At 35.9% G+C, this 16,708-nt stretch overlaps 3 protein-coding genes across 5 annotated transcripts; 2 read left to right on the top strand and 1 right to left on the bottom strand.

Annotated features, from left to right (window-relative positions):
* The first annotated feature begins 3,143 nt into the window (after nucleotides 1-3,143).
* Nucleotides 3,144-12,220, top strand: LOC132154699 (AP-1 complex subunit gamma-1-like). Its single transcript, XM_059563349.1, has 21 exons — nucleotides 3,144-3,380; nucleotides 3,580-3,704; nucleotides 4,358-4,499; nucleotides 4,623-4,719; nucleotides 4,829-4,905; nucleotides 4,999-5,094; nucleotides 5,208-5,288; nucleotides 5,368-5,466; nucleotides 5,588-5,643; nucleotides 6,957-7,070; nucleotides 7,166-7,306; nucleotides 7,744-7,798; nucleotides 8,291-8,413; nucleotides 8,632-8,721; nucleotides 9,255-9,382; nucleotides 9,999-10,103; nucleotides 10,187-10,331; nucleotides 10,417-10,549; nucleotides 10,804-10,955; nucleotides 11,656-11,754; nucleotides 11,852-12,220. The coding sequence occupies exons 1-21, from the start codon at nucleotides 3,144-3,146 to the stop codon at nucleotides 11,969-11,971; spliced, it is 2,415 nt and encodes an 804-aa protein (XP_059419332.1). The 3' UTR covers nucleotides 11,972-12,220.
* Nucleotides 12,221-13,019: 799 nt separating this feature from the next.
* Nucleotides 13,020-13,984, bottom strand: nedd8l (NEDD8 ubiquitin like modifier, like). Its single transcript, XM_059563348.1, has 4 exons — nucleotides 13,912-13,984; nucleotides 13,629-13,676; nucleotides 13,460-13,542; nucleotides 13,020-13,378 (listed from the first exon to the last, which is right to left on the bottom strand). The coding sequence occupies exons 1-4, from the start codon at nucleotides 13,927-13,929 to the stop codon at nucleotides 13,285-13,287; spliced, it is 243 nt and encodes an 80-aa protein (XP_059419331.1). The 5' UTR covers nucleotides 13,930-13,984; the 3' UTR covers nucleotides 13,020-13,284.
* A 399-nt stretch (nucleotides 13,985-14,383) lies between these two features.
* Nucleotides 14,384-16,643, top strand: zp3f.2 (zona pellucida glycoprotein 3f, tandem duplicate 2). 3 transcript variants are annotated; one of them, XR_009437090.1, is made up of 11 exons: nucleotides 14,384-14,471; nucleotides 14,763-14,944; nucleotides 15,027-15,130; nucleotides 15,222-15,313; nucleotides 15,390-15,570; nucleotides 15,675-15,780; nucleotides 15,857-15,945; nucleotides 16,042-16,133; nucleotides 16,228-16,303; nucleotides 16,401-16,440; nucleotides 16,524-16,643. XR_009437090.1 is itself a non-coding variant. In XM_059562768.1 (11 exons), the coding sequence occupies exons 1-9, from the start codon at nucleotides 14,396-14,398 to the stop codon at nucleotides 16,290-16,292; spliced, it is 987 nt and encodes a 328-aa protein (XP_059418751.1). In that variant the 5' UTR covers nucleotides 14,384-14,395; the 3' UTR covers nucleotide 16,293; nucleotides 16,401-16,440; nucleotides 16,524-16,643. The 3 variants fall into 3 exon arrangements, 2 of the variants coding, with proteins under 2 accessions (XP_059418751.1, XP_059418750.1); XM_059562768.1 differs by having other exon boundaries at nucleotides 16,228-16,293; XM_059562767.1 differs by having other exon boundaries at nucleotides 16,228-16,288.
* Nucleotides 16,644-16,708: the final 65 nt, after the last annotated feature.

Raw genomic sequence — 16,708 nt, forward strand, 5'->3', positions numbered from 1 at the left:
TATTTTAAACCGACCCATTTCAGCACACAGGCCTTTATCAAGGTAAAAGAAAATATATTTAGAGAAAACTATTTAATAAAGTTAAAAAATGTAGGTCAACTAAAGTATTGACCAGAATGTGTGACAACTACCAGTTAGAATACATGATATACTGTAATACATTATACAATGTCTTATTGTTCTACAGATCCCACAGTGTTTAAAACAGTACGACTTTATTTCACTACAGTCATGTCCATTCTTCAGAAAACAAATGAGTTCTTCCCCCAATCCCCCAATGCACAGTGCTATCTAAGTACAGAGTTCAGCTCCTGAACAAACAATGGATAAATGAATGTCCAGGGAAATTAAAAAAGTAATATTTTTACTATACTTATTACTTTCTGGCAGCATTAATTAGTTACACTACTAGTTATATTACTTTTCCTTCACGACCCACAGAACTTGTAATTGTGTATCTTCCCCATTAAATTCTTCTAAAATGTTACTTACAATAAAATTCTGCCTCATCATTTGACCAAAATCTACACTGGATGGCAGTCAGAAGTTTTTACAAACACTTAATGATGATTGAAAGTGATTTTAAGTAAAAGTGTTGTATTAATTTGTCATGTGTAGCTATAATTTCTGTTACCCATATGACATCATATTTCACAAAGTATTTTATCAAAAGAAATCTCATAAGTTCATAAGATTTTTAAGTATAGTAATATAATTTATATCAGGATCAGAGGGGTATGGGTGGAAAAGCCATGTAATGCCAAAGTAAAGTAATGCCATAATACACATCTGTGTTCAGATCACCTTTTGTCCTGACAAAATCAAATCAAATGGCAATATTTCCATCCCCTGAATAATAAGCTTTTCCATAGTCAAAGCTTTCCTGATGCACTGGTGACTTCATGTGCCTGTGCGAGTTGTGAAAATTATGAAAATAATCTAGGAATTGTTGAATTTCAAATCAGTACGGGTTTGAGACATCAAAAGTAACTAACAAGCTGTTTTATGGATGGTAACTGTAATATTATAACTATAATCTTAATAGTAGTTAGTTACACTACTTACTAGTAACTGGTTACTACCCAACACTGTTCATTAGTAGTACTTTTTCCTTTCTACTCTCAGTTTAAAGTAACTATTGCTCTATTGCCACAAATAGTCATTTTTGGTCATTTAATTCTATGGATGTGGTTCAGATTTCACTTCCTAATAATAGATCTTATTCCAGTGTACCTTCCTGTTTTTGAGAGAGTAGTATCTAATTTGTGCCAGTTGCTAGAACCAAATAGTTACACTTCCTTTTTTTTTCTTGAGAAAATTAATAGACTACTTTTATATAACAAGTGTGTCAAATGAATCAAAATATACAGCGATTACATTTTTTATGTTACATAAAAATTCTGAAAATAAAAAGAAACGAATGTATCTCATTTTTATTTATTTATTTATTTCGAGTAGGCCTACTAAATCAGCATACTAGAATGACTTCTGAGCTTCTGAGGGATCATGATACACTGAAGACTGGAATAATGGCTGCACTTAAACAATTTAAATGACATATCTGATCAAGTAAATGGAGCCTTGATGAGCAAAAGACTAAAAACATTACTGACCACAAACGTTTGCACAGTGGCATACTAGGTAGGCCTATCAGCAACAGCCAGAAAATTATATTAGTTATTTTATGGAATAAATATTCAGACGGCGTGTCATACTTTGCTACATTCATTGTATAATTTACCCTAAAAAATTTACGAAAAATCAGTAAATAGTGTATGGGCCCTTTAAATACACACTGCACACAAGCATTTTTCCAGTTCCAGAGCAGTTGGACAGGAATGAATGGCACACCCGGATGGCGGAAGTTGCGCTTGTACTATGAGGCTTATGGACAGATTTGTAAATACTCTTACAGCGTAAAGTTACTCCTACGGTAAAATCCTCGTCTGGTTACCAACGGTTACATCGCAAGGTTAAACGGCGGAGGAGGAGCGGATGTAGGCACTGAGCAGCTGACAGGCTTCGGCGATTGAGATTACTGCGCTGCCAAAAGGTAAGACGATGAGCGCGAGATCAGCTGCTGGAACATCAGCGGACTGAAACACAGGTTGACAACACTCGAGACCTGAACAAACTTGACTTGCCATAGAAAAGTATAAGTAATACTCAATTTAACCACAAACATATGCTGTACTCCACAAAAGCAAGAAATGTTTATATCTTTTGCAAACGATGAGAGCGACATGCAGCGCTAATTTATCGAAGTTTTCATGTGTTTCATGTCTTTCCTGTCGTTATCGTCTGACTGTTGACGTTTCATCAGTATTATATTGCATCTGATTTGGCTGCACAAACAGCGTTGGTGTTTGAAGATGGTGGACAGAGGAAACCGTCTGTATATGAACACATGGACTGCGCTGTAAATAATATATGATGAAGGCTGTATTAGATGTCAAAACGATAATGAGATGTGCAATGCGTTTTGATGATAGGAACGTACGTCACAGCGACTGAAGGCCGCGATGCGCATGCGGGCATGAATGTAGTCCGCCACGGAAAATCTGAAGTGAAAGCCGGTATATGTTCCTCACCTGGAGAGGAAGTGAAGTGACAGCCCAAAATATTCTATCAATTACTTACAGAACAGTTTTTAAAGTTTTGCAGACAAAAAAAAATTTCTAGTCTCTTTCTTCGTTCTTTTGAACTTCGTATTCATAAAAGAAAAATGTATTACGGTGTCTACAAAAATATTTGGCAGCACAATTGTTTTCAACATTGAGAATGATACGAAATGCTTCTTGCGCACGACTTCAGCGTATTAGAATGATTTCTGAAGAATCATATGACACTGAAGACTGGAGTAATTAGCATGGAGTAATCTTTACTGCATTTTATTAAATAAATGCAACCTTGCTGAGCACAAAAGACATCTTTAAAAAAAAAAAAACATTTTAAGTCCATATTTACTTACAGATAGTTCGCAGTTTAATTTAAGTGAAACCAGGTAAAACCCACAGTTGCAGTTAATATAAAAAAGTAATTGAAGTCAAGTTTATTTACAGAAATGCAATTGAATCAAGCACCAAGAAACTGCCAATGCAAAGTCCATGCTTTGTGCTGGTTCCTCTTTCCGTTTCTATGAAATGCCTCTCTCAATCTCTCTGATTACAGATACAGTCATGCCTTCCTCAGTGCGTTTACAGGAAATGATCCGGGTCATCCGAAGTGCCCGGACACAAGGTGAGGAGCGGGGCATCATCCAAAAAGAGTGTGCGGATATCCGAGCACAGTTTCGCCAGGGTGACAATGGGGAGCGTTCACACAGTCTGGCAAAACTACTCTACGTGCACATGCTGGGCTACCCGGCACACTTCGGCCAGGTAACTGTCAACGTGTGTGTGCGATTGCACTGATGACTAATGAGGTTTTAAATCTCTGATTATGGATACATCACATCATACCATCTCATTTATTTCTTGTCTATACATCCTTCTCTTTCTGTGCTCATATTATGTTTTTTGATCATCTTTTCACCTGTTCTATATCTTTATATGATAACTTTAGCATTGACTTCTGCAGATGGAGTGTGTACGTCTGATTGCCAGCACCAGGTACAGCGAGAAGAGGATTGGTTACCTGGGTGCCATGATGCTTCTAGATGAGAAGCAGGATGCTAGTTTACTGATTACCAACTCTATCAAGAAGTAAATACTATAAATGTTTTTAAGCAGAATGCATTTTGTAATTTAATGGGGGTTTTTTTTTTCAAATAATAGCTTCTCCAAAAATAAACATGTACTTCCTCCTCAAGCCATCCAAGATACTGTATAGATGAGTTTGTTTCTTCATAAGAACTGATTTAAAGAAATGTAGCATTACATCACTCATTCTCCAGTGGATCCTCTGCAGTGCATGTGTGCTGTCAGAATGAGAGTTCAAACAGCTGATAAAAGCATCACCATAATCCACAAATAATCCACATGACTTCAGTCCATCTATAATATCATGTGAAGCAAAAAGCTTTGTCTTTGTAATAAACAAATCCATCATAATGATGTTTTTAAACTTAAAACAGCTTTTTGGAAATTAATTCTGACAGCATCTATTCACTCCAAAAATCCATTCGTGAGCAAATAATGTAATGCAAAAATTGAAGATGAAGAAACATGATGGCTTAAGTATAAGTAAGTTTTCAGCAAATTAACATTTTTGAATGTACATTTAAATAAATGAACAAATAAATGTGCTTTTATTTTATATAAACACATTTTATTTACTTATTTTTTTATTTGCTTTTATTTAATGTAATTCTAGTTTTGAATCATTATTCTGACTGCCCATTTTATCTCTGTTGTAGTGACCTTTCCCACAGCAGTCAGTATGTTCAGTCTCTGGCTCTGTGCACTCTGGCCTGCATGGGTTCAGCCGAGATGTGTCGAGATCTGGCACCAGAGATTGAACGGCTCCTCAGGGCCTCTAATTCTTACATCAAGAAAAAGGTCAGTTCATGACATTTTATGTCTATAAACTTATAGTTTAAGTCATGTCAGCATCCAAACTAACACAATCCTGTTAAATTATGTTTTATTTATGTGTACTGTTGATAATGATTAATGATTTAGGCCACGCTGTGTGCCGTCCACATAATAAGAAAGGTCCCAGAGCTTGCAGAGCTGTTTACTCCTTCAGCAAGGTCTCTGCTCTCTGAAAAGAACCATGGTTAGTGTTTCTTTTTGCAGCCTATGCATAAACATAAAAAATCATATTATGTGCAGTGTTTTTAATATATATATTTTTTTTATATATAATTGCCTAAATGTTTCCACAGGGGTTTTGCATGGGGCTGTAGTTCTTATAACTGAACTGTGTAAGCATAATCCTGCCACTCTTGATCAGTTCCGCAAGGTAATTCAAGTGAATTTTCTCCAGAACCTTTAGCTTAACTACTCAGTTATACAGACTTTTATGATTTTTTTTTCTTACCATTTTTTTTATTAGGCTGTTCCTGAACTGGTTCAGATTATGAAAGGTCTTGTGACATCCAGTTATTCTCCTGAGCACAATGTAGCTGGTATCAGCGACCCTTTTCTACAGGTCTTGTTGGCTACAGTCAAACTCAATATCACTCTTTATTACACCACACTTTCTATATTTTATAGTAAACTCTCTGGATATTAGGGTTTGATTGGTCTCTCTCTGTCCCTCAGGTTCGCATTCTTAGACTGCTGAGAATCCTGGGTCACAATAATGACACCGCTAGTGATGCCATGAATGACTTGTTGGCACAGGTACAACAGAACAAACACACCCTGTGTAATGTCGTTATGTATATTTAAACAGCTTGATCTTGATGATTCTTATGCACAGGTAGCTACAAATACAGACAGCAGTAAGACTGCAGGCAGTGCTGTGCTGTATGAAACAGTCCTAACTATCATGGACATCAACTCAGAGAGCGGGCTTAGGGTTGGTTACAATTTCATATTCAATTTTATGTTGAGTGGGGATTGATTTAAACTGGAGCATAAACTGCCGTTTCTGTAGATTATTTTGGTTCTTAAAATGCATTTAATTTATGTCTTTTAAGGTGCTTGCTGTAAATATCCTGGGCAGATTTCTACTTAATAATGACAGGAATATTCGGTAAGTTTCTGCTTTATTTTAATGCTTCAATATTTAAAATAATTAAAATCTTAATTAAATTAGATCTAATGGTTATTTTATTTAATAATTTAACACCACATACATATTTTGGTTCACTACTGCCGTGAACCGATAGTACACTTTATTTACTTACTTTAGTAATTTAGTAATTTATTTACTTTTCAGCAAGGATTTATTAAATTGATCAAAAGTGAGCGTAAAGACATTTGTAGTATTACAAAAGATTTATATTTAAAATAAATTTAATAAATAAATAATTTATCCTCAAATCCTAAAAAAATTTAACAGAATCCACATAAATATTAAGCAGCATGACTGTCTTCAACATTGACAAGATGTTTTTTGACCACCAAATCAGCATATTGGAATTATTTCTGAGACTACAATGATGTCTGCTGAAAATATAGCTTTGCCATCACAGGATTAAACTGCATTTTAAAATAGAAAACATTTATTTGACATTATATTTATAATATTTCACTATATATATTTTTTAAATCTCACTGAACCCAAACTTTTAAACAGTAGTGAATCTTTAAATCTTCAAAGTGCAGATCTATTTCAGAATTTTTATGTAATTTTTACAGGGGTCTTATGATGTTGCTAAAAGAACTTTATTTTGTGTATTTGGTGTAATGAAATGTGTTTATGCCCCGCCTTTCCCGAAACGCGTCAATTTTTACAAAACTCATCGGTCTGAAAAGCGGGGTGTGCTCTGATTGGCCAGCTATCCAGTGCTTTGTGATTGGCCAAATGCCTCAAGCGTATGACGGAAATGTTACGCCCCTTGCCATACTGTGATGCGTGTCCCGGTCAGAACACTGGCGCTACAAGACAAAAACAATAAAACCTCTTTTGGAAGGCCAAACAAAGTATTTTCGCTTTCACAATGGAACAGCGTCTTCACGACATGGTGCCCGCAGCAACAGCAAGAATCAAAGTTGCGCCTTTTCTTTGCGTGAACATTTGGGCGTTATGCAAATCTTCCCACATCGTGATGTAGACATGTTGTGGGGGTGTGTTTAAACAAGGCATTTTAGGAGGGCGTGGACGAGTCTTAACTTTAAAAAGCATATCTTGAGACTCTAGTTTTTGCAACTTTAGGTATCTTATCTATTGACGAACCGCTTGTAACACTCCAAAGAGAAAGGAAAACTTGAAATCGCATCATATGACCCCTTTAAGATCAAATTTGGGTGTCTGTAGTTCACATAGGAATACGTGGACTGCAGTCGATTTAGATAAATGTGTTTTTAATATTTAAATTTTTTGTCTCCTCTAATCCATTACAGCTATATTTCAATGACATCTCTCCAGAAGATAGTGCAGACGGACCACAATGCAGTGCAGCGGCACAGAGGCACCATTGTGGACTGTCTGAAAGATCAAGACACCTCAGTGAAACGGTACTGTAAATTCTAAAAAGTGAAGATTCATTGAAATTACAGACATATACAAAGGGTCGTGTAATTACAGTTATTCTGCTCTGTTTTTTTTGCAGTCGTGCATTGGAACTGTCACTTGCCCTTGTGTCTGCTGTGAACATTCGCTCAATGATGAAGGAGCTGCTAATTTTTCTTTCAACCTGTCCCCCAGAGATTCGATCTCATACCACTTCTGGCATCTTCAACGCTGCTGAAAGGTATCATCAGTCCTTTGTACTTCATATCTACCTGTTAGTTTCATCTATTATATGTCTGTGCCTCGGCCGTGTTCATTTATCAATGTGTCTCTCCTACTGAACACATCTGAGCAAGTGCCTCTCTTACGTTTGCTCTCATACAGGACAATGTCCAGTGAGTTGGTTTCTGTAAGACATGCCTACGTTTAATGCACATCCCCATCATTTCATTAACTGGCAATGTCAGTGTAAGCTAATTAAAATTCATGAGCTCAGTCTTTGCTATTTTGTGAGGTCTCAGCACACCATAATTGCCCCACCCATTCTAAAACGCTTGAAGTAGGAATCTCAATATATTGCCATTGTCTTCTTTTTGATTTTTTGTGTTAACTTATCTTTCTTTGTTTATGTGGCAAGTCACAGGCACTGAATAGCACTGGTCTTTGTGTCTTGGACAGGTATTCCCCTTCTAAGCGCTGGCACATTGATACCATCCTGCATGTACTCACCACGGTAAATAGCCACTGCTACGCAACCAAACCAGTTATATACCTCCTAAAATATGATGAAAAGTCATCCAATTGACAAATAAACAGTGTAAAACTGTATTGTCTGATTCGTTCATTCAAAAATGTCATAATAACAATCAACACAATATTATTTTAGTACAATGTTAACTCACATTTCCATGCAATGAAAGCAAATGGTAGTATACGATTGGTGTACGATTGTTTGGTAAAATCTCCTAAAACTCAATTTTATGTTTCTTGTAAAATGTACGTAGCCCTGCACATGACATGGAGACAAAAATATATTGCTATAGCCAATAATTAGGAAATGGTAACCATAAATTAATTCATCATTTTCTTGTTTTGGTTTAATTAAAACGAGAGAAACACAATATTTATTTTTTCTCCGTTTGTTATGTTCAGGGCTTTGTAAAATGAGTTTGAACAACACGAGAGAGTCAGTTATTTAGATGTATATGATGTACACCTCTCTTAGGCAGGGGGTGATGTGAGAGATGAGACTGTGCCCAACCTAATCCAACTCATCACTACTGCATCTGAGCTTCACTGTTACACTGTTCACAAACTCTATAGAGCACTTGTAAAAGATATTTCACAGGTAAGGATACTTTTATTTGCTTATTGGTCTGTAAACAAAATTACACATGTGAAATGAATTCTGAAATATTGTGTGAATGTGCCATGGGTTTTGGCCATTGAGCATCTATGGCCCATGAATACAACATTTTTAGGATGTTGTCCCATTTTTTCAAGCTTTTTGGATTTATATGTGCCCTTTGTATGTGCTTGTGTGTAATAGACAGTTTATTTTCACAGCAGTCCTTGGTCCAAGTTGCGTGCTGGTGTATAGGAGAATATGGAGACCTGCTGCTGAAGGGCGAGTGTGAGGAGATTGAGCCAGTGCAGGTAAACAGATATGAAGATTATATAGAAAATTATCTAGAAGGCATTTGTAGAGCACCAATAGGTGTCACTATAGAATAAATGTGAATCTGACAGATAAATTGATACATATAGCGTATTTTATGTTGCTAGTCACTTACAGAAAAGTATTCACAAGTACCATAATGGTGTCAAGTTGTTCTCTTTTTGGAGTATAATGTAAATATCATTATACATGAATATGCTAGTTGTTGTGGTAGGGCTGAGCCATTAACTAGTCAATAGACTAGCATGCTTTACTTTTGCATGTAAACTTTAACCATTAGATTGTCAGCAAGATAAAACCCTTCTGAAAAGTTGTCTAATAAACCTACCTAATTATAATAATTTATCCTTAAAACCAACTACTAGTCAGTTTTGAAAATGTCGTTTTTTTACTTCTGTACACTCTGTATGTAATTACCATGGTACTAATAGCTGATGCCACCCCTTTACCACCAAGGTTATTATTTTGTAAGGATAGAGTAAATTGAGTTTTGGGCCTTTTCTGTTGCTAGGTTACTGAGGATGACGTCCTGGATGCCTTGGAAACAGTCCTACAGTCTCACATGTCATCGGCCGCAACCAGAGGCTTCGCTCTCACTGCAACCATGAAGCTGAGCACTCGTATCACAGACAATGTCGAGTGAGACATGCTTTTATGAAATAAACAGAATTTAACAATTATGGATAAGCCAATTCGGCCAATCATTTTTTACTTGCTTTTTCTTAGTATATCAAAAATAAAACACTAAAAAACAAGTGCTTCAAGTGAGTTTAGGTAACACAAAATCTCATTTTGAGATCTGCTAAAGATGACTTTTAATGATGTTATTCATGCATTTTTTTATTTTTTTTTTTATTAACTTTAGCATTCAGTTGATTAAATGTGACAGTAAAGACTTTTTCGTTGTTAGATATATTAGATATTAAATATATAATAGATGCTATTCTGATGAATTTCCTATTCATTGAAGAATCTGAAAATTGAGCTGTGCCATTGCAGGAATAAATTAAATTGTTAAAATCTATTAAAAAAACAAAACTTTTATTTTAAATTGTAATAATATCTCAAAATCTTTACTGTATTTTTCATCAAATAAATGCAGCGCTGGAGTACAGCTAAAAAAGGCTGATAACACTTATGGTATCAAATACGTATATCCCTAGGGGGAAAAAATCACTCACACAAACATAATTTTTTTTTTGTACTTTATCTTTTTCATCTATATGTTTTTTTTGTTTTTGTTTTTCTCAATCAGCCGAATCAGAAGTATTGTCAGTAACTACGGCAGCTGCATTGACCTGGAACTTCAGCAGAGAGCAGTCGAATATAATGCACTCTTTAAGAAATATGACCACATGAGGTACCGCCATGTGTTTTCATAGCATATTAGTGTTCATTAAAAAACATGCATGAATGGTGCTGCTCTTCAATATTTACTCTCAGAGCTGCAGTATTGGAGAGAATGCCTGTGATGGATAAGAACTCACCTGGCCACCCTAATGGAGACACATCAGGAGTTATTAAAGAGCCTGACCCATCCAAACTCAAACCAGTTGAGGCAGGTTTGCTATCAGAACCAGCAAGCCAGGTAATAATCATTGGATATTGTATTTAGACATAGAAATGTTAAACAATAGTTGAATCTTTTTTTGTATTTAAACGTGTATTCAAAGGTGTGTGACCTTTTGGATCTCTTGGATGGGACTGACACACCTCTTCAGCCCAGCCCTGCCCCAACAAACAATCCAACAACTACCTCTAGCGCAGATCTTCTTGACCTGCTGGGAGGACTGGAGCCGACACCAGGTGGGAACATAGATTCCTAAAGAACTCACCATTCCTCCAGCTGCATTTTTATCTTTTTTCCCTGAAAGATATACAAGTTTGGGATCAGAAAGATAAAAAAAATGCATTAAATGGATAGAACAATGGCAGTAAAGAAAACATTTACAGTGTTACAAAATGTATAGATTTCAAATAAATACTGTTCATTTGAACTATTAATCAAAGAATAAATGTGTCATGGTTTCCACAAAAACATTGTATTTATGTGCATGTAGTTCTCACTGAGACAGTCTATGAGAAGAATGGATTGAGCCTGAAGATCCAATGTGACAAACAAACCGATTCCGAGGTCATGGTCACCCTTATTGGCTTGAACTCCGCTCAGAATGACATCACCAACTTCACTCTTCAAGCAGCAGTGCCAAAGGTCTGTATCTGCTCCACTTTCACACCTAGCCCTGTTTTAGCATACACAAGCAGGAGATATTCATTTTTTAGCAGCCATATTAACAGGTCAAAGCATTCACACTGTTCACAAATATTATTTCTGCATTGAACACTTTTTTGCTATATGCTGCACTTTGAACTCAGGAAAACTCACTAAATCCAAACTACAGTATTTAAGTAGTTTATATTCTGTACTTCAGAGTTTTGGTTCCGTTCTGTGTACATTAATAACTATATGGATGTAATGTGGTTTTCCACATGTACCTTAAATTTCACAATAAGTTTTAGATGTATTTATTTAATGGCATTCCCGATAACCATTTTATAATTTATGCCATGTATTAAAATGAATTAGTGTTATTGTTATTGTAGTTACCTTCAGTTGATCACATTGTAGCTTTGAAGATTTTTTCCTTTTAAAACCCCACTATTTTTAGAACCTAAGATGATTTTTAATCATCATTAACCTGGAAAATTGGTCTTTTGATTATTAGTTATTTTTAATTTGCTTAAAATTTCCTTTAACATACAAATACCCTTTAAAAAGTGCTTCATGTTTCGTGTAAAGGTGGCCTTACTATTTCTATTTTATTTCTAAAATATCTATTTACGCGACCAACATTTTTCAGAAGCCTTTGGATGCTGTCATCTCTTAAAAACAATAATATATCGCCCTTTAGAGTGTTCAGCTGCAAATGAAGGCTCCGAGTGGTAATGTGATTCCAGCACATGGCCTTGGTCAAGTCACACAGACTGTTGTACTCAACAATCCTAACAAGGCAAGTCTAATCTGCTTATTCTTATGCAGCTGTCTTACTGAACCAATCAGCACTATTTATGCACAAGCTTTACTATACTTTTATATCACCCCTACAGGTCAGCCTTAAGATGCGGATCCGAGTGTCTTACTCAAATCAGGGTGCAGTGCATCAAGACACAGTACAAATTGACTCCTTTCCTAGCCCAGCCTGTCCCCCATCAATCAGCCCTTTGTGACAGACCTACACGAGTCCAGCATCTCCATGACTGTATTTTCCACTAAAATGGAGATTCAAGGAAATTGGCAGCTGTCTGTCAACCTCACTATTATGGACTAAATGCTGTCCCAGCACAGATTTGATACAACGGGTTTTTATGTAATCTTGGTTTGAGTTGTCTTGAACAAAGTGTGGTTTCATGTGCTGTCATTACTGCACAAAATAAACAGTCAAATAAATGTGCACTATCATTAGATAAGATCCTTTATACACGGTCTATAAATAAGTTGAAGACCTTACTGATATCCTTCATGTGTACCTCCGTAACTGATTCTGGGAATGAACAACATGAGCTGAGAGGTCAGTTGAGCTCCAATTGTGTTACTGTTATTAAGCCTTTCTCGTCATCATTTATTCCCATTTTACCTTTTCCTTTCAAAGTCTCAATATATTCCTGGAGCACCATTGTATCATTTTATTGACAGTGAATGTGAACTCACACCATCTCACATATTAAGAATGTACCATTCAAATTTCTCAACCTCATTGTATGTGTGAAAGCACAAATATCCATTGTTTATTCTTTCATCCCAAAAAAAAAAAAAAATTCAATAAATAATATATATGGTATAATGCAGTGCATTAAAAAAAATGAGTTTTAGGAAGATGATGATTTAGCCAGTTGTAATGATACAATATGGCTTTAAGAGCCAGGATTGTTTGTTAACTAAAACCTTTGTGACCATGATTAAAACCATTATACTTAACTAAAATGCTTTTGTTACCTGAAATAAAATATAAATAAAAAAATCAAATAAAGCTTATTTTATTTGAACCAGTTGCCATAGCAACATTTCTCATTTTCATTTAGTTTTGTTTGATGTACTAAACTAAATAAAAAAAAAAGTAAAAAATATTTCTTAAAAACTACAATAGTTTCTCATTACTAAATACTGTCAAACTCTGGATGAGGAGAATGAGTTGAATTTATTTTTTTAAACAGCAAGGGATAATGCACACTTATCTTTCTTAAAACTAAATTAAACCGTTCTTTATGTGCACTAGTGTTGTACCGTCATATACTGCAGAATGAAAGGGGCAGAAACAAACTTTAATATGATCTAAAATTTAGGTTGTAAACAGTGTGCAGGATGCATATGTTCACTGTGATCACTCTAACATGATGTGATTTATGAAAACCCAAAATGTCCACTTTTAGCTGTAAACACCAGAGCCTGAATCCTGCTGTTTGTTTTGATGTGCATGATAACACAGATTTCTTCTATTTACAATCTTAACAGATTAGAGGAAAGACACTGGGTGACTGCAGGGCTAGTGCAGGCTTTGGCCTCCTCTGAGAGCCAGAACTAAATGCAGAACAGATCCTCCCTGGATCTTGTAGTCAGCAGCAGTCTTCTCATCATTCCTGAAATAGAGAAGGCCAGATGAGAATGAGTTTTCCCCTCAATAGCTGAATTCATACTGACGTATTAACGGGAAACTTTACATTTGTTTTCCGCTGTAAATGAGTCTTTGCTGTTGTGGTGGGATCCCCTCCTTTTCTTCCACCCTCTCTTTGATTCTCTCCACCTTGTTGGAAAATGAGATGAAAATACATTTCCAAATACTAACAAAGATAAAGAAATTGACCTAAATTTTAAGCACAACAATCATACCTTGTCTGTAGGCTCGATGTCAATTTCTATTTCTTTGCCTGTGAGTGTCTGAGAGAAGATACAATGTTTAATTTATATATATACGTTATATTTTTCCGATACACCGGAATCAACTAACGTTACTAATTCAATAATTATTCTTCACTTTTCATTAAAAATTCAACACACATCAAGTACCAACAGTTTACACATGTTTGTAATATTGGACAGAATAAACCAGGTTTAAAAAAAAGATTATTAAAACTCACAGCGGCCGCTACAAGCTAAGACAAAAATCACTTACCTTAACTTTAATCAACATATTGATTGCTGTATTTTAGTTCATATAGATTCAATAAAATAGATAATATTTATTTAACAATAGTAATTGTTAAAAAACCTTGTGCACACCAACCGGCTAAACTAAAAGGCTTATGCAAAAAAAGCTCCCTGACTTCCCGTGTATCTGAAATAAACTCCGGGTGTTTTGGTAGTAACGCGATAGTTCCACTTTTCGGCGTCTTGTTAAATCCAACGAAATGAATCTTAGTGTAACCCTGCAAAAATTATATACAAATTGTGCATTTCTAAAAAGCTACTTATAATAAAAATAAATAAATAAATAAATATTTACGTTTCAGTTAAAGTGAGTAAATACTGCTCATTTTTAATTTCCTCCCCAGTCAGGTGCCAGGTGTTATAAATTACTGATTAGACCAGGTAGCACATTTCAGCTGCTTACAGAGAGCGTTTGCTTTGCATCTCACCTAGGTCTGGACTATCTGATCATGAAGTACCTATGGCTAGGTTTTTTTGTTTTTGCAATTGCCACAACATTGGATGCGTCTAAAGATACTAATGGCGGTAATTTTTTATTTTTATTTTATGGCACAAGAACAATTATGTATTATAAAGTTAACTAACATCTAGAAGGATCCAACTTTAGCTGGTAGTTGTGCTATGGAAATTGGTACTTTATCATTAGCTGGTTGACTGACCACCATGTTTTAAAGACCAGTAGAAACTTATTTTATAGCTAATTCTCTGCTTTGAAACCAGGTTCTAAACACCGATACCAATTAAGTTAGATTTTTGCATTTTTCTTTAACTTTCAGGCATGCAATGAGTAATCCCTCTCTCTCCCCTTTTCTATAGATATCCAAATCACATGTGAAGAGAGTAATGTTCATATTAAGTGGAAAGTGGACAAACCAATGACTGACAACCCTGCTCGTCTTTTCCTGGGTAGTTGCTTTCCTTCACGCTTCACAAATGAGTCAAGTGGAGCAGAAGCAGAATTTTACTATCCACTTGGTGCTTGTGACTTCAGACGAATGGTAAGTTTGATTTCACTAAATGCTGAATCCTGAAAATGTTTTTTTTTTTTTTTATTACTATTTTTTTCTCCACTTCAATTAGGCAACATGGAAATACTTGGTGTATGAGAACAAGCTAACCTACAGGCCGTTGCCAAAGCCCTCCCCTCCTTCTTTCAGCTATCCAGTTAGATGTGTTTATGACAGGTAACCACAACTAAACTACTGATCTTCACCAGGACTCTTGATTCCAAAACGTTGCCATTGATGTAAAATCATTTCAAATGTATAATATCAGGCCGAAGGGTTGGACTCCTACCTTCCAGAGCTCTTCTACGGGTGTTATCCAAGGTCATGGAGAACTGGCTTTCCACATGGAAATTCTCAACGGTAAGTAAGTAACTCTTGATCTGCTGATTCTATTGGTGGTCTTCTAACAATAACTTGCATATCATAATCTCTCCAGATGATTTCAGTGGCCCTGCAGAATCCAATGTCTTTCCACTGGGATCTTTTGTACCTATCTGGGCTGGTGTTAACCAGCAGGCCCATCAGCCTCTGCTGCTGCTTCTAGAGGAATGTGTAGCCTCTACAACACTCGAAATGTACTCCGATACTCTTACATACCCACTCATCTCCAATAAAGGGTGTGTACATTTGGTAACAATTGAAATATCCATTAGTCAGCTCATTCTTTTCTACAATATAGTGGCCATATTTCTATAATTGACTTGATGTGAACCCATTGTAGGTGCCTTGTGGATAGTAAGAAAAGCTTCTCCAAGTTTTTACCAAGGTATCACTCCTCCTCGCTCCTACTTCACCTTCAAGCTTTTAAATTCGCTGTGGGACAAGAGGTGAGGGACTCCCTTCATTGGAATATGGCAAGTTATTAAACCTCTCAACTTGTTCCTGTCTGTTCTTTTCCTGCAGATCTACATCCATTGCAAATTAATTGCATGGGACCCTGACCACCTCAGTGAAGAAAAGAAGGCCTGCAATTATAATAAAGACACTGGAGCGTAAGTGCAATTTTTGATTTGTACTTAAACTCCACTATTAATTCTAAATTAATCTGATTTATTGGACAATATCAAGTAATGCTGTTCAATTAACAGGTGGGAGCTTTTAGACGACCCATTCCAGAGTTCCCTTTGTCAATGCTGTGAATCAACATGTCAAGGCCGTGGAAAGAGGGACACAGATTCTGGTAAATCAAAAGCATAATGCCGAATGACCGTTGTTAAATATGGCAAACATTGGAATATGGTTCTAAGTTAACATGTAATGTGTCTGGATTACAGCACCTCAAGGACTGGTACTAAAGTCTGTGCTGGGACCTTTGACATTTACAGAAGATTCACCGTGATGTAATTTCATGTTGTACTTATTCTTTTGTAATTATGTTCTTCGAATAACTTAATTATGTCTTATACTATTATGGATATTTCAATGGTTTGTTTCTCCTACTTTCTAGGCGAGTGGCTGTCTATAGTGATGCAATTGATAACTGACAGGTCAGTGAAGTGTGCGCCATACATGATATTCTTGTAATAAGTGACCATTTGTGTATTAACTTTTTTTTTTTTTTTCCCTTCAGGTGCTGGATTCCTGATCGGAGTGATTGAGTAGGAGTGGCCCAAGAAGTCATCAGATTTTTCACTGCTCAATCTTTTATGCATCTTGATTAAAAAGCTGTGAAACATCCTATTATTTGAAACTTTCTTGCTGTGATTGGTCCCATCACAATTGTCTTTAAAGATTGCTCATAAATTGCCTCCAAAA

This window comes from Carassius carassius, chromosome 12 (assembly GCF_963082965.1).
Source record: "Carassius carassius chromosome 12, fCarCar2.1, whole genome shotgun sequence".
Lineage (NCBI taxonomy): Eukaryota > Metazoa > Chordata > Actinopteri > Cypriniformes > Cyprinidae > Carassius > Carassius carassius.